This window comes from Diabrotica undecimpunctata, chromosome 5 (assembly GCF_040954645.1).
Source record: "Diabrotica undecimpunctata isolate CICGRU chromosome 5, icDiaUnde3, whole genome shotgun sequence".
Classification (NCBI taxonomy): Eukaryota; Metazoa; Arthropoda; class Insecta; order Coleoptera; family Chrysomelidae; genus Diabrotica; species Diabrotica undecimpunctata.
Genome location: NC_092807.1, coordinates 145,648,328 through 145,667,009, shown reverse-complemented (window position 1 = coordinate 145,667,009; position 18,682 = coordinate 145,648,328). Strand labels below are relative to the sequence as shown.

General features: G+C 33.6%; 1 protein-coding gene across 2 annotated transcripts in view; it reads left to right on the top strand.

Annotated features, from left to right (window-relative positions):
* Positions 1–2,121: 2,121 nt before the first annotated feature.
* Positions 2,122–18,682, top strand: part of Esyt2 (extended synaptotagmin-like protein 2) — a 67,374-nt gene continuing 50,813 nt past the window's right edge. Inside the window, exons 1-5 of one of the 2 annotated variants that reach the window (XM_072532963.1) lie at positions 2,122–2,521; positions 14,156–14,353; positions 15,173–15,214; positions 15,271–15,411; positions 15,464–15,540. In XM_072532963.1, coding sequence (XP_072389064.1) covers positions 2,429–2,521; positions 14,156–14,353; positions 15,173–15,214; positions 15,271–15,411; positions 15,464–15,540 — 551 coding nt within the window. In that variant the 5' untranslated portion in view covers positions 2,122–2,428. The remainder of the gene's footprint in view (positions 2,522–14,155; positions 14,354–15,172; positions 15,215–15,270; positions 15,412–15,463; positions 15,541–18,682) is intronic. The other variant, XM_072532962.1, reaches the window with a different exon arrangement.

Sequence of the window (18,682 nt, the reverse complement as noted above, 5' to 3'; positions counted from 1 at the left end):
AGCTTTTGAAAGAATTACAATTCATTTAGTAGTTTTTAGAAAAAAAAAACCCAAAAAATTTTGGAAAATTTACTCACGGCCAGATACAACACAAGAAAACGAAAATGTAATCAGTTGCTTGCGTACTTTAAATTTAATATTGTCGTATGGTTTACTTTCAATATTTTCTGAAATAAGTAAAAATCGAACTTCAACGAAAAGGTTCTTCTCCAATGAAAACAGAAGTATTGAGTTTCACTTTAAGAAGTAGGGAGGTGAACATAGTTTTCCACTGAACAAAATTATCACCAGCCGCCACTTAGTTTTTTTTGTTTCTACAACTTCTTTGCAGCGGCGGCCGGCCAGGTGAAGTAGGTGAAAGTGAGGTTCACCAAAAAAAAAAAAAATATAATTAAATTGAGACAAATAAATAAAAAATGAAAACAACATTATTATATCTAAATTCTGAAATCAATTATTTATTCTCTTTTAATTAATCTAAAAATTAAAAAAGACAACTAGCTTTATTAGCGGTACGTACTTGACGGTCAAGTCCTGACCTGTGTCACTAGCCGTGTATAATAGGATTCAGGAAGAGGTGAATATAATTTTTGCCATGCAAAATCCATCTGCATCAGCGTTCACGGTTGCCATGGCAACGTGACGTCAGCCTATCCTTAGTGATAGCTGAGAAAACTGGTACTTGCAGTTCCGCTTAAAAATATATTATTCGTCTTCACACACTGTTGGATGTGTATTTTGTATTCCTATTTTTCGGAAATTTCTCTAAGCGACAATATTTTGAAATTTAGTCCATTATATAGATATTTTTATATAGTATAGTGTATAGTATAGTATTTATTAGTTTAGTTTAGTCACAATATTAATTTTATTTGTTTAGTGCACTTTATTAATACACTTCTCTGTGGTTTGTTTCGGATTTCGGATATAAAGTGTTCTCGTGGATTTCGTTTGGACAAAAATAATTTTGGAGAGACATGAATCCAATTAATGACTTCTTCTTCTTCTTCCTATGCCGTCTCCATTAACGGAGGTTGGCGACCACATTTCTAAAAATTTCTCTGTCTTTTGCAACGTGGAATAAATCGTCTACAGTCATGTTTGTCCAGTCTCAAATATTTCGCAGCCATGATTTCCTCTTTATACCTATTCCCTTTTTGCTATCGACTCTACATTGCATGATGACCTGCAGAAGACTATATTAAATGGTGGCTAAATTAATCACTTGGTGTGTAATATATTAGAAACTCCATTTAGGCATTAGAAAAATGAAGATAAAAGGGATGTTCTTTTACATTGTCGACCAATCAGTATTTTAAACATCTGCGTCTGATCCAGAGTGGTCGGCTGCAATCAGCATCTGACTTAGAGTGGGCGGCTGAATCGAAACTCACCAACCCCAGACGTGGTGTTTTAATCGCCAAAAAACCCTCAATGAAATGTCGAGGTTCAGAACTAAAATACCCCAGGCAAGCAGAACTGAACAAGAAAAACTGTTTTCGAGTTATTAGGGCCATAAACTCTAAACATTTTTTTTAACGAATTTTTTATGAGATTTGGGCGCGAATTAGGTACCAAAACTCCTTTTGGCTCCGGCAAGCTTTCCTCATCTTCACTACTTTTTTAGGCCACGAGTCGCCGCTGCTTCTTTGTAGCCATGCGAAGAATATTAAGCTTATAATCGGTTTGATTCTGCCCGCAAAATTGATTTATAATTTCCTGTTGGTATTTTCATGAAATAATTGTTTGCCAGATTTTCCTAAAATTGTTCTTCTTTGTGCATTCTTGTCGCCTCGTAACATTTTTATCTGATATTTAAGATATAATCTATTGTTAATGTACTGTGTATATCGTTGAATTGACTTTATATTTTTCTGATTGCAGCATATATAATTATTAGGTTTTATAATTTATAATAATTATTATTTATCAACTTTGCATGATCTGTTCTTTTTTCACTATGTAAACTACAATAATTAATTCATCCATGAACTCCTCGGCTTGTATGTTATGTTGCCTACCTCTTAGTAGCTTTAAATTTATCTAAGATGTCTAGATGTCTATATCTATTTCTTTCTATCATGTATAATTTTATAAAGTGAAGGTGAAGATGAATGTATAATCAAATTTATACTCTATTGACATGGAATTCCAAAAAAGATTACTCACTCGCTAACATTAGTAAACAATTACCCACCGCGAGGTTAACATATAGAACGTGACATCATAGTTTGGTAGATCCATTTTTATACTCCAATAAAATCATGAACCTAATCCTGCAATAAATGCGGCGGTTTATTGATCGTCTTACTATCTGTTTTTAGGTTATATATATTTTTTTAAACAATCCTGCTGAAAGTAGTATAATTTTTTTTTGGATATTGAAAATCAATCTGCAGTCAGTGAAGTGTATAGTTTTTGTGAGACCATGGAGAAAAAAAATCCAAAAAATGAAGTCGTCGACAAGAAATTTGCGGAAAACACTAGCATTATTAGCATGTTGTTTAGTGCCGTGAAAAAGGTTAGTTGCGATGGTTTATTTTATTGTGAAAAATAAATAATATCATTAATGTCAAAATTAAAATATCGAATTAATACAAAACAATGATTTTTTACCTTTGAAGATTCTATTTTAAAATACCAAACAAATATTTTAAAATATTAGTTATATTAAATCCATTTTGAAATATTGTAAAACTACTTTTTTATTATAATGATAAATATATATTTTTCTTGTTCTTGAACCGATAGTTATCAAACTAGTCTCTCTCTAACACATTTTTTTGTTGTTAAAATTTGTTCTTCCTACTCTCGGCTTGAAAAAAATGTTTATGCCTACTAATATTGCAGGGTATAATCAAACTTAATTAATTTTTTTGTTAATTTTAAAATAGATGTACTTATGTATAAAGAACTTTAAGAATCTTTTGATACAATTTTTCTAACTATTTTCCTAAATTTTATAAATATGAAAATAAGAACAATACATTTTTGAGTAACTGAACTAAAATAAGACACCTCGATGGGTTTTTGACAAAACATCGTAAGTGACAAAACGCACATTTATTTACCAGAAGATTTTTCTTCTATCCACTTTTTGGCTAATATAATGAAACTTGTTAAACTATGATTAATTATTAGTAAATAATAAAACATAAATTAAAGAAAAACCATTTATTTATTATTTTTATTAAATTATCTAACATGGTATTTTGTCAGTCCTAGTCTACCTATGATATAAATGTTAGTTAAATCTTGTCGCTTAAGATAAAATTACGGTAGTTTCTAGGTATCAGATCTAAATGAATAGTCATAATATGAATACCGTAAATATCTTAAGAGAAAAAACATTATCGTGTAGATGATTTTGGTAGGATAGGTCTTCGTTTTCAGCAAATTTAACGTGTTTTTCTCTATTACTCACAGAGTGCGCATTTTTCTTTCTCTGGAAGGTGAAAACTGATATTAAAGTCTTTTTAAAAACGGTTCTGAACATCCTCAATCACACTTTAGATTTTATTTTGTGATTATCAAATCGATAATTGATATTTAATGAACATTCTGTAAAGCTAAGACACATTTCTGAATTCAGCATGTAAGCATTTTTTGTCCTACATGACTACAGCAATGAGAAGAACAGCAGGAAGTTTCTGAATTCTCAGATTTTGTCTTGATCTCTACTCAATTTTTATGTGGAGGTTCATATCTACCCCTTCGATACGATCTTGCAAATTTTTCGTCATATATGTGTTTTCTTTAGTATACCTTAATGTCGTTTGTCTTTGTGAAATACAAAGCACCTTTAAAATAAATTGCTGACGCACTTCTAACTCTTCGCTTTTCCCCGTTTTTGGTAATTATCTGAATGTTTTATTTCTCCAGCTTGTTTCGTTAGTTTTTGTTTTCTCTTAATTATTTTTTTTACTCACGGAAGTAGCCAGTCCGTTTGTTATTGGTAATCTGCAAATCCCAATAATAATCGAAAAGGTCATGCCGGTTTAATTCGGTAAATTTTCTTTTCATTTTGACAACGTGTATTTTTGCATGGCTTCTCCAGTTTGCATGGTTCTCTTTCTCTACATTAAGCGATTTGTCGTTTTCGTTTAGGTACTTTTTACTTCTTGTCGTTAAAAGAACTATTAGAGTTAAATCGTTTCAATTGATTACTTTTTGAAATTCTGTCGATTCTTAGTTACCTCGCATTTCCAAATTTGGTGTATTTTTTGATTATTTCATGCCATGCGATATCCTCGTGAAAATAACATTTGTAGGAAATGAATAAAAATAATAAAATAGAGAGCTGCCATTGGGATCAGTGAACTGACTATAGATACCTAAGAGGAAAAAATTATACCTAGGTTATGTTGTTACCAAATTAGTAAATTTATATGATTTCAAATTTTATTAAAAAATGAGAATATAAAAAAGTAATACTTGTGTAAACAATAAGTAATAGACATGATTTATGGCATTTACGAACATTTGTCGGTTTTACCTTGTCGTTTACGATGTAAAAAGTGCAACGTGAAGTTGGAACGCGTTGGTTACTAGAAAAATTTAAATACAATTTTAAACATGTAGGATGTTATGAAAACAAAATAATTTGGAACAAGCACAAGCAGTGCTTTCGACGACCGTCTTTCCTTTTATGTTGTTTACTTTTAACCGTTGCCTGTATTGTTTGTTTTAAAAAAAATCGCTATGAAGGGCAGCTTATCGTGAAGCGTATATCCTTTTTCAATCCTTTTTGTACAGTCACCAATAGTGTTTTCAGTACATTTTTTAATGCATTCTACATTAAAAAATTGAGTAAATAAACGAAATAGGAAATTGTCATATAAATTTAAAGGAAGTATAAAAGTTAATTGTTTTTAATTATACAACCAATTGTCTGACTAAATAGATCTTGAACCGAAGGCCAAAAAAAATGGTTCCGGTAATGAATCTGTCAAAATATTCCCGAGCTGAGCGAATGGACTGTATAGTATGGTACAATTAATGCAAAAAAGGCCTAACTCCGACATCCAAAGTAAAAGTTTTTCTTCAACACCAAATTGTTCTGTATGGTCCATATATTGTTCAATAAAAAGTTATACCATTTTGAACGTCGGGTTTGGATTGAGGGGGTAGAAGTGGATAAGTCGGTAAATTAGTAGTTTCTTTTACGTTTTTTGTCAATATTTCTATGCGGTTTAGCGTGTACAATGTTCTATACATAATATTCTGCATTAAATTTGAAACAGAAAAGGTCTTTGGAAAATAACTTTTACTGTGGGTGTCAGGGTCTGAGTAGGAGATTTAATAATATAATATAATAATAATAATCTTTGCCAGAGGAGCAAAGATTATTCTCGCATTTGCAGATGATGTAGATGCAGTAGCACAAACAAAACTGGAAGTTAAGGATATAATATCGAACTTTGAAGAAGCAACACTAAGCGTAGGCCTGAAAATAAACGAAGAAAAAACTAAATACATGGTCGTATCAAAAAAGGAACGACAGCGAATAAGACAAAACATTACCATAAACGATCATAATTTTGAGGTGGTCAAAGAATTCAAATACCTAGGAGCAACAATTACCAGTGAAAACACAGGAGAACGGGAGGTTAAAATACGAATACTGGCGGGGAATAAATCATTCTTTGCCATTCAACATCTAATGAGGTCAAAGCTTCTCTCAAGGCGTGCCAAAATCCAAATGTACAAAACCATAATACGACCAGCAGTGACATATGGAAGTGAAACATGGACATTGAGAAAGAAAGAAATCAATAAGTTATTAGTATGGGAACGCAAAATCCTGCGAATTATATATGGTCCTTGCAGGGACAGCGTGACAAATGAATGGAGGAGCAGATACAACAATGAAATAGAGACTCTCTTCGGGAAAGGAAACATCGTAAGATACATAAAAGCCAATAGATTAAGATGGGCAGGCCACGTGGTACGGAGTGATGACGACAGACTGATTAGCAATGTGTTTTGGGAAAGACCAGATGGTAGAAGATCGACAGGAAGGCCTAGAAAAAGGTGGAAAGACGCAGTCAGGGAAGACCTGGAGAAGATGGAAGTAAGGCCATGAGAAATAATAGCACAGGATCGGAATCAATGGAAGGCAATAGTAAACGCGGCAAAAACTCACGAAGAGTTGTAAAAGCCAATGATGATGATGATGATGATGATGATGTCAGGGTCTGAGTCTATGCACCATACTAGAAATAGTTTTATGTTTTAACCCTTTACCGCATGAATTTTTGTTTTTTGTCAAAAATAAATTCTCAGATAAGAATTTTAATTCTATTTTTACGTAAAAATATTGAAAAAATCTAGCTACGAGGAAAACTTTGACAAAAAAAAATTTTTGGTGCCAAATAGGAAACATCATGCAACAATGTAATATTAAAGTCAAACTATTTTGAAGTTACAGTATACACTATACAGTATAAAACTGCAAATAACAGTTTCTTTCTTTATTAATACACAACGGTATTGTGCATTTTGTGCACACTATACATGTTTTCCCTGTACAGCCTGGAAATTTGCATCTTGACCTAGTGCTCTCATCCCAATAGGGAAAATGATCAAGCCCATCTTTACGGATATCTTCTTGGGGTATTTCTTTAGTATGTCCCTTTTTTCGTTTGTTCTAGTACATCTGCTGAATGCTACTACTTGACGGTCTTCCTACTCTGTTCTGCTTAATTGGTTTCCCGGCTTTGCATAGAGCATGGGCTATTGCTAATTTGGTATCCACAAGGGGTAAATCACATTTTTTCGCTCTTTTGGCTAATAACCAACAGTTTACGGCTGTCATGTCAATGGATTTTTATACGATAAAATCCTACCATGGAATCAAGGAGATCTACACCTCCCATGTAGTTGTTGTAGATTGGGACACTGTTAGGACAAGGTATCATTTTATGTATACTTTCTTGTTTGAAAAATCTTCTTTTTTCTCCCTTTGGTTCACTTCCAGCATATGTTGACATTGTAGTAACGATTTTATTATTAAACCAGGACACTACACTGACATCCACATTGTCTATATTCGCTATTTTCTCTACCATATGATCTCTGCCGCGCTTGTGTTCCCAAAGGTAAAATGCCCTCTTTGGTCAGATATATCATAAGAGGTATGCTGGTGAACCAATTGCCAAAAATAACTTGTAATGTTGATGTTTTGGTTTCGAATCTGCTAATTTGAAAACCACGTTGCTGCTCATACTAAGATTTGGTGCTCCTATAGGTACAATATTACTCTGGGAACCAGCAAACAAATTAAAGTAGCTGAATCCCGAAATACCATTCAGCACAAAGTTTTTAAAGCCCCACTTATGTGTTTTTTTTGGGTTATACTGCTTTAGCTGGCTTCGCGCTTTTGTTGGTATAATCTGTTCGTCTACATCTAGAAATTCTTCTTTCGGAACCTAGAGTAGTCGTTCTTTGATTTGGCTCAGAACAGGTCTAATTTTGAGTAATCTGTCATGTCCAGGCTGATCATTTTCAATCATGTCATCATTGTTATTGAAATGCAAGAAACGTTTTATTTCTTTGAATCTGTTACAGCTCATCACATCGCTAACTGTTCGGTGGCCAATATTGGCATTTCAATAGTGTCTTGTTGATGGAAGTTGAATTATCAACATGTAAATAGTAATTCCTATAAATTGTTCTATTTCATATTTTTTTATATTAGCTGGTTTATCTGGACGTTGTTGCACTGAGTATAAATTTGATTGGTCTGTGATATGCTCTATAAGACTATCAGGAAAGAGAAACTTAAAAAAATGGACCAAAGTTTCTAATTGTAAAATCGAAGGAGGTAAATTTTCAGAACCAGTAAATTTTGTATCATTTTCTGATCTTCTAAGATTTCCTTCTAATTATTTCCCTGTATTATCAGCCTTAACAGTTCATATCGCTGTCCCTTCATTACGTGTCCCAGATATTGTAACTTTCTTATTTTTATTGTGTTTATTATTTCGCATTCTTTGCCTATTTCTCGCAATACTTCCCTGTTAGTTTTCTTCTATGTCCATGCTATTCTAAGCATTCTCCTGTTTCCTGTGTGAAAAGCACCACATTTCAAAGGACTGTAACTTATTTATGTGTTCTTGTTTTAATGTCCAGCTTTCAAGTCCATATTGCAGTATCGAAAACGCATCTCAGTGCTCTTACTCTCAGTTCTAATCTAAGGTCTTTGTTGCAGAGAATTGTTTTCATTTTTACAAACGCGTTTCTTGCTATTTCTATCCTGGCTCTTATTTCGGTTGTTTGATCATTATTGTCTGAAATCCAGGATTCTAGGTATTTGTCGATTCTAGGTACCTTTCTATCGGTACATTTCCCAAATGTATGTTTGTTGGTATATTTGTTTTCTTTGTTATTATCATGTATTTGGTCTTTTTTATATTCATTTTTAGTCCATATTTTTCACAGAAACTGTTTGTTTTGTTTAGCAGTAATTGGTGTTGTTCAACAGAGCTTGCCATAATCACTGTGTCATCTGCATATCTTATGTTGTTAATAGATCTTCCGTTAATTATTATTCCTTCACTTTGAGATAGTAATGCTTCTTCAAACTATATATACATTAAATAGTAATGAGGACATAATACATCCATGCCTAACTCCTCTCCTGATTTCAATTTCTGGACTGGGTTCGTTATCTATTACGATTTATACTCTTTGATTCCAGTAGAGGTTTGTTATTATTCGTAAGTCAATTACTATTTAAACGGGAATAAGCCACAATTAAAGGTTAAAATATGTTTATTGACGTTTCAATTTCCACTTCGGAAATCGTTCTCAAAATACAAACATTAGTAAATTTACTAATTTTGAGAACGATTTCCGAAGTGGAAATTGAAACGTCAATAAACGTATTTTAACCTTTAATTGTGGCTTATTTTCATCGAAGTGGAAATTGAAACGTCAATAAACGTATTTTAACCTTTAATTATGGCTTATTTTCATTTAAATAGTAATTAATTTAAAATGCCACAAGAAAATAGCTTCAGAACAATATTCGTAAGTCCCTATGGTCTATGTTATTGTCATTAGAATTTGAACTAATTTTTCATGTCTTACTTTGTCAAATGCTTTTTCAAAATCAACGTAACAAACATGCACATCAACATTTATATCCATGCATCTTTGAGCTAACACATTAAAAGCAAATAACGCTTCTCTGGTTCCTAGTCCGTTTCTGAACCCAAACTGACTATCATCTATTCCTTCTTCCAGTTTTTTATTTATACGACCATGTATTATTTTCAGGAATAATTTGAGAATGTGACTTATTAGTGATATTGTTCTGTATTCACTGCAATATTTAGCGTTTGTATTTTTAGGGATAGCACAAAAGGTGGAGAGTAACCATTGTTTCGGTATGTGTCCCGTTTTGTATACTGAGTTAAATAAGCCTACTATAATGTCTAAGGTTTCATCATTTATGCATTTTAATTAAGGTTTCTATAGGAATTTGGTCTGGACCTACTGCTTTACCATTTTTGCTGTTTTTAATGTCATTTTAATTTCCTCTTTTAATATCTTTAAAACCATATCCTCTTCTACTTCTGTCTGTAAAATTATTTTAGAGAAATTCCTCCTCAGTCCGTTATCCCACGCAAGGATATGGAGAGTTCATGATTTTTTATTGACTGATTAAGCTTTCAACTGTATTTTTAGCTTTGTGTTAAAATGTTGATTTTTATAATCAGTCTGGAATTAATATTTTTTAATATTGGAATTAATGTTGGAAGTTTTTAAAGCGTTGATTCTGTTTGCGTCAGCTTTCTTGACAGTTAACGTTTCAGAGGCATAAGTTGCAATAGGAAATATCAGTGCGACGAACGTAGTGCAGTGGCTATGTTACTGGCTGGAGGGCACGGGTCCAATTCCCCGACTGACAATTTTTTTAATTTCTAATTTATTTGAGCCCCACCGTGATTCGGAGGGTACGTAAAACCGTTAAGTCATGTAAGGGGCGCTTGCACTACCTGAAAATCTTAACACTAGGCCTAAGCCAGAAGGTTACATGAAGTTTACTTTATTTATAAGTTATATGCATATTATAAAGGTATACAAATAATTGCATAATTTGATGTATTAAAAAACATTCATATTTCGTTTTCTATAGTATGATAATTAAATAAGACATCAAGTTATGATAGAAATTCCAGAGAAAACTTATGTCTCATAAGTACTTTAACAGAGTACTTTAATTTTATTGCTTTAATTAATATTGAATTAATTAAAATTTTTCAAATCAGTTTATTTTTCTTTATTTCTTGGAATATAATCAATTGTATGCTATAAATAAGATTTTTTAATTGAACATAAAAAAATTGAGTCATAATGAAGTAGTTTTCAATTAAATCGACGTTGGAGATTCACTGTTTAACTGCTGCGTCATCGTAAGAGTGAGATATACTTTTGTACGATGCAGTTTGCATTAAAAAAGAAAACATTCAGAATTAGCAACTGTATAGAAGATAATGAGAATGCAAACTACCAAAAACAAAATTAGATTTATGTCAAAAGCTCTGCCTACATAAGTCTAACAAAAATAACAAAAATAGAATACTATAAATAACTGTATTATCACGATTATCAATACTTTTTTCTAATAATAGTCAATTATAAAAAAATAAAATTTTGAAAGACGTTTGAGATTTAATTTTAATGTAGGGCTTCTGCCAGCTGCTTATACGTATTTCGACCTTATTAGGTCTTCTTAGAGTGACTCATATATAAGCTCTCATTGCTTATTTATTTGCTTTAAAATGATTTATTTATTTACTCATTTTCGAGTACTAGAAACCAATTCGCGAATGATATTTGCCTTGTGGATAGGCAAGTTGTGGAATGCAAATTGTAGATTCCAATTGTCGGTTAATTTTCAGTAATATGTCTGCTTTATATATTGTAGAAAGCGCAGTAGACAAATATCTGAATTTTAGTTTCGCCAAGTAAGAAATTTTCGGATTTCTACTTTGATTAAAATTTATATGTTTAAAATATTACCAGGATTGAATAATCGACAGGAATAATAATTAATTAATTAATAGTGCAATTAATAATAATGCTTCGATTGTTGTAATTTTCTTATTGTAAAATATCCCTGTTGTAACCTAATCTCGAGTTTCCAAAAGCATTTTGTCTATTCAGTCGATTTTAAAAAATATGTCATTTGCTTATCTGTAAAAGTCAATTAATTGACAGGATCGTACCACTCGTTTTAAAAGTGAAATAAAATTTGGAAAGGAACGTAACGGAAGCTATGTAAACTACAAGATATCTCGCGCTAATTCTGACTACAATCAGTGGTACCTGATCAACAAATCCTCTCTTGGCGAAACAATTACAGCTTTTTCCAGTAAAGATCAATCATTAATTTTTCCATCATTTGATACTTTAATATTATAAGAATGTTTCATACCTCTAAGAACACTAATATAACCCAAAAAGATATTGTTCTCGTCTACAATCTCTAATGGTCTCGCAGCCTTACATTCTTTCTTATCTTTCTGCTTGCTCCTGGGCACCTTGTCTCCTTTCTTCCTATTCTTTTCTCTCCAGCGTTCTTTTCACCCTTTCATCATCCAACTTTTTCCTCAATGTCACTTCCCTGTTCTCCTCAATGCCTCTTCTCGGTTCTTTCTGTTCAGTTTCTTCTTTCGCGCATTGTATGCGATATCCAGTTTACAAACTCTTCCTCTTGCCCTTGCAGCCTGTATTCTTACTATAATGCATTTCTTCCTTTTACTGACAATCTCTTCGCATGACCAGTAAGGCATTTTCTTCTTTCAATTAACTGTTTGTACAATTCCTCATACCTCTTGAGAGCAGCGGTGTCGAAAGTGCGAATTGCCATGATGGCCAACCTTCTTAGAGGAGATGGCACGTGAAGAAGAAGACAATTCCTCATAGTTTTTCTTATCATTGCTTCGAGCCCTTCTGTCGATTGCGGTTGGCTAACCTGGCCCTCTCTAAGATTGACCGTCTCTAACGTCTCTTCAAACGCTATCCAATTAGTATTAATTTTATTATATAAATCTACTCCCGATTGGTTAGCTGATGATCCCTAGTTTATAGTCCCCACACCAACTTTTGCATTGAAGTCTCCCAGAACTACGTACTCTTCGCTATGATCTTATTTCATTTACGATCTCATCCAGCCTTTTTTCATAATTCTCCGCTATATAATTCAGTGAAATGTAGCAGCATATCACATTTACTTCTTCCACATCCAACCTCACAAATCCCTCATGCATGTTAATACCATATATATTCTTCTGTTCAGTATTCGTAAACCGACAACGTCCGACATGTTCACGAACAATTCCCTACTGCGCACTAATATGGGGATTGTTTCCGCCGCAATGGACTTACCTGACCGTCACGGCACTCTTAACACACGCTATCGTCCACATTTATTCGTCATTTTACTCTTCAGTGTATCTTCTTAGTCTCTTCTGATAATTATGCTGAATTTGGGGCACCATCTGTGACCATCCTCGTCACAGTTAAAGCACCTTACAGTATTATTCTGACTCTGGGATTGTACACGACCCCTCATCCCGCGTGCAGCACCCTTCGCTTACTTCATCCTCGCAGTTGATTTGCTATGTGGCCATGTATTTGGCATCTATAACATCTTAACACCTTTACCATATCCTTCACTGCGACGTATCATTTTTGCCACTAGAAGTTTCCTGGCTATGTCCTCATTCACCTCTACATCACAAATTCTACTTTCCGCACTGTTTTTCTTATTTTTTTTACATAATTCTTAACGGCCCACAAACTTCTCCACCGATATGTGGTTAGACAATTCAGGTCCTCCAGCAGCAATCTCTATTTCACTCTTCCACATTTTGCCACCACTTTTGTTGGTCATCCTTATCTTGATGTCACTAAATTATTGACTTGTTCCGCCATTTGCCTGCCTCCTTGTAAGTATAGTGTTACACCTTCTTATCTGGTTCTCCCTTCTATTTTGTAATGATTACGTTATCTTTTTTTACATGTTTTGTCACATATCTTTGGTCACATACTTCCCACGCTGTCACTTTTCTTAATAGGTTTTCACAAGACCATTGGTTTTTCTCTTGTTTTAGTTTGAGCTCATTTTTTATATATTCTTCCCATTTTCTGCCAGACATGTTATTTGGGAAGAATTTCCAATTTCGTTTTCCCCCACGGACAATCCGGGAAGGTCTTAATTTCCGGGAAGGTCCGGGTTAATTTCTCCTTCACTCTTGTGTCTGATGCGTCCTCTATTACCAGGATTGCCACATCGTTCGTCGCCTCCAAAATTCTGTTTTCGCAAATAGTTACCTTTTCATAAGTCTGCCTTTTCTGGTCATTATTTGTCTAAAGTTTCCATTAGTTTCTCGGTACTTTTTGCCTTTCCCATTTTTTTAATGTAGTTAGTCCATCGTTTTTCTTTTTTTACTTCTGGGTTCTTTTCGCCATTTATTTCTGTGGTCCTTGTAGTTGACCCTACGGTTATTTTTTGTTTGCGTTCCTGTTGTCACATAGCTTTTTTTAAATTTTTTTCTATTTCTCTTCTTTTTAGTTTAATTTTCGCCTTTGTTTAGATTAGTCGCCTTTTACGAGAAGCTGTGAAGGTATTCTACTTAAACGGTCTAGCCTTCACACTCAGAAAACATTAATGGAGTCTAGAGAATAGAAAATACTATACAGAAACATACACATTCTGAAATTTTACTTCTATTATGTACACCTCCTGTAGGAATTCCAGAACTATATTTTATACAACCAAGGCTAACAATAACAAAGAAACCAAAAATTTACAACAAAAATCTGGAAACATAGCTTTCTCGTGGATGTCCATAGTTTTTTCAATATGATAAAAATCGCTCGAGAGTGTATTGCAGAGCTCGAGATTTGGAGCTGCATAAAAATGATGAATATATAAAAAAAAGTGCCATTGATACCGAATCGGTATATAGAATCTGAATTTACGTTAAATATCAGTTTTAAAAGATGTGATAAAAAGATGTTTTAAACACTGTGTTTAAAATTTGCAATAACGCAACAAATTTATTTATCCTGTTTAATTTAGCACATATTTGGGAATTGGTTTAAAATTGACTCTTTATTATTATTCTTTTTTTTTCAGGCCTCAGTCGTAGGAGTCGTATACTTGGCAGGATATATGCAATGGTCTGTGGCCTGGTTTATAGGACCTGTAGTTCTTCTTGTTATTAGAGATCAATGGAAAAAGACCAGCGACAGAAAAAGAGCTATTGCTAAAGCGACCGCTTTGTGCAGTGAACAGGAAGTAGTTTTAGCCAGACTTGATGATCTACCGGCATGGGTGAGTAACAAAACACATGGCATTTAGAATACGAAGAAGTACTATAGAGCAATTGAAATTATGCGGTAAATATATTATAGGTAAATATGATTATATGGAGGGGCTTAGTGGGTTTGGACAGGTAGTACCTTTGTATGAGATTGAACTGAATACTGGTCCTCGCAAGCTCACAGGCCTAGATGAAGCGAATATAGCTTTTCCAAATGGAGCCTCAGCTTCTCTCTAGCCAAAACTGTAATGCGTGGTGATAAAGTATCACTTGGTGGTAGTTTTTTTCTTGGTAATTTCTTTACTATTTCGTCTGTTATAAGATGGAATTGTGGAACTTTTTATGATCAATATACAGTTTTATTGTCGACAATTTCTCCAGAATTAGCAAGTTTATATTCACGTCCATTCCTTTTTGACTGGAACGGGGTTTTCAGATACTGTGCAAAAATACTATTTCAAATCTATCGTCCGTCAGTAATTCTTCTATGTATTATAGATCTTTTGAATCGTTTGATGGCATTCAAATGGAATATACGTTTTTCGGCTGTTAACTTTTTTATTTCCTAATAGATTAATTATTAAATTGAATTTTCAGAAAGTAAGCATCTGTTTGTTTTCCGACAATTTTCCTCTTTCTTCCTGGTAAGGATAATTGGAATAACTATTGTTTCATTCGATTTGCTGAATAGGTTTACTGAACAATTCAATTTTTACGTCTAGTTGTTGTTCGTTGCACTAGATATGTATTCTTGAACAGTGTTTGTAGACAAAAAATTACAATACATAACAACTTTGTCTTTAATTTTATACTAAAAAATAAATTTTTAGGTCTTCTTCCCTGATATAGAACGAGCCGAGTGGATAAATAGAGTAAGTTATACATTAAAAAACGTTTTATGTACTTTAAAATATTTTTCTTATTGTAGATAATTAAACAAGTATGGCCCAATGTTAACCAATATGTTCGCGAACTCGTTAGAGATGTTATTCAGCCAGCTTTAAGGGAAAGCTTGGAGAAATACAAATTAACTGGCTTTAAATTCGAACGAATTATTTTGGGTACTGTGGTAAGTATTATTACCACCAAATATCCCAAAAGTTACAATACTATATTTTTAGCCTTTCCGGATAGGAGGAGTCAAAGTATATGACAAAAACACCGATCGAAATGAAATAGTTATGGATCTTGATATCTTGTAAGTAAACCATGCAAAAGTTGTGGTCGAATTATGATATTTGTGGTATCCTCTCAAACGTTAAATCATTGTTACGATTCTTTTCTTTTAAATTGCTGCATATTAAAATGTATTACATCTGTATCATAGTTAAAATACATTAGATCTGTTCTCGTATATTTTTCGTTCACGGCATTTTCCTTCAGTCTGCAATTTTATCCTTATATGTATATGCCAATTAAGTTAGATTTTTATTTTTTGACAGTTAAAAATGTGTAGTATTAGATATACTCGGTTCGCTATTCCCAGTCCGAACTGTCTAGTGAATTTAGTAATTATTTTTTTGCGAAGTAAGTTACTTTTTGACAGACTAAAAGTCGCTGGAAATTACTATACAACCAAGCACACGTATTCATAGTCAATATTAATAGTAAACAAACTAAATAGTAAATAAAATAAAACTTTGCGACTTACCGACAATCAATATTTATTTATCTGCACCATATAATAAATAGTTATGTTAAATTATAACAACTAAAATATATTTTTTAAATATATACTACCTAAAATTTGATGGGTTTAGTATACACTTCCACTATTTAGAATAATTCTTCTTTTTTTAAAGAAAGAAGTCTGCAATAGTAGGATACTTGAGCTATTAATACTGAGAAGTAGGAATTGTTGTGTTGTAGGTTTCCGACAATGAATCTGTCAAAATATGCCCGAGCTAAACGAATGGAGTTTATTACAAAAAGACTCTTATCCAGAATTTCATCAATTGTTTAATGGAAATGTGTTTAAATAAACAATCAAAACGTCAAACTCATTATTTTGCTTATAACTTAAAAACTTCTCTATTTACAGATTTGACGTCAACAGGCAACTTTTTTGGAAAAAGAACATACAAAAAATGAGATATGCTAAATTCAAATCGGTTAATAAACAAAAAACTTATTGGAAAATGAACAACAAAATCGCTGTTTTTAAATATTATTAATAACTTTTTTCTTGTTTATTAAAATTTGTTTAAATGTACCAGAACTTAAGGGGCTTATCCTGTTTGAATTGTGTGCAAAAGATGGGCCAGATTGGTTAAATAGTTTTTGCGAAATTTGATTTTTTATAAGATTCTTTGAAAAATGGGCTAATTTCTAAAAAGTCGGTCCAGATAATTGGACTGAATGTATCCCAGTAATCCGGGGCTTATTTTCTTTGCTAAGATATATATATATATATATATATATATATATATATATATATATATATATATATATATATATATATATTAATAACATATAAAAAAAACGTTTAAAAAAACTACATTTTTGTACACAAAAAGATTTATTAATAAATGGCACTTTTTAAGCTTACAAACATTTGCAATAACTCCGTAGAATTTAGTTCAAACTAAATGTCAAAAAATATTCGGAAAGCTGGTTAAAAACACAATTTTTAGAAAACAAGTGGCCCTACATTTAGGAGCCAAGATAGCCCCCTCTTTTTTCACACTTTAGCTCCCATGTGCACCACCCGTTAGCACAGTAAGATTTCCATTCAACCCATGTGTCCAAGAAAGCAAGAAATTTAATTATACACAGCTTGTGAGACATGTTCACCCCTAATATTTACGTTCGGGTGTAACAATTCATTGGAGCCAGGTGTATTAACTAGAGTTAAAAACAGGAGTCACTCCACCGCGCTCCTATGCCCCAGACTATCCCTTTCCCACTATAGCACTCTGATGCGCGATAAGGGCACAACTATCAGCCAAATGCTCTTCATGTGGGAGTCCTGGGTAATAGAACCCCAACATGGTTTCCTAACCGAAATCAAACTCAGGACAGCGCATTGTCGCTATGATCCTGTTATCTTAATGTGGCTTATCGGCGAACTAAAAATTGCTTACTTGGGCCTCTAGTCTCCGCTCTGAGCTAGGCTCAGTTCAGAGACTTGGTGCTCAAGGAGTTGGGCCCTACGTGCCCGGGTTTTGGGGTTTTTGTTGGCTTGCGCCGTTTTGGTTTGTTTTTTTTTAACTTTTTTGGTGACCGACGCCGTTTTTTGTGTATTTTTTTTATTTTGTAGGTTGCCTGAAACAAAAAAGTCATAATTAGTACAATGTCTATACTATAATATTGAAAAATATATATGCAAATACGGAGTGCGGCAAAAGTCAGTTCCCGCTATGTAGTTTCGCATAACAGGTGTTCCCTACCTGTGTTGCCATTCGCGTGTTGCTGTACGTTGTGAGTGTCGGTGTGGTTTTGCGGTGCGTTGTTAGTAACGAGTTAAACATTCAGGCGGGCGGCAAGTACACGAAAGAAGAACGCGTTTTTTTACTAACTTCGTATCTGCGATTGTCAGCGGACTATGGGACTATTTTTTCCGAATTTCAGGAACGTTTTCCGAATCGTCCAGTACCATCGCGTCGTAATGTCACTAAACTGTACCGTACGTTTTTAACGACGGGTTCCGTTGCAGACGCGCCGCGGTCTGGTCGGCCAGTAACAGTGACGACGACTGAGAATATGGAGACCGTGGCGCTATCTTTGGTCGCAAACGCAAACCAATCGAGTCGTAGGCTATCCAAAGAATTAACTATTTCCGATAGGGCGATAGATCGCTTTGCCGAATGCTAAAACGCATGAATTATGTTGTGTATCGACCTCGTTTTATTCAGGCGTTAAGCTGGATTTATAGTCCTGCACCCCACTACGCGTTGATCGTGCGTGAGTTTCTTGATGGGCACTTTGGTGACTGGATTGGCAGACGCGGGAAAATCGATTGGCCGGCACGATTCTGCGACCTCACGCCGTGCGATTTCTTTTTATGGGGTCTGCTGAAGAATAGTGTGTATGCTAGGCGACCGCAAACTCTCCCACAGTTGAAGACAATTATTGAGGAAGACTTTGAACAACTCCGTCAGAACAAGCCGTCAACCGAACATGCCGTAGCGTTTCGAGCCGTTGTGAACGTTGTATCGAGGAAGATGGACACCAGTTCGAACATAAAGCTTAGATTTTTATATGCACCTTTGTAACCCAAATTTGCGACTTAATTAAACGTTTTGCATTTTCATTTTCCGATATTTTTATTATTATTTTTTTCCGTTTAATTTGCGACTTAATTAAACGTTTTGCATTTTCATTTTCCGATATTTTTCGAT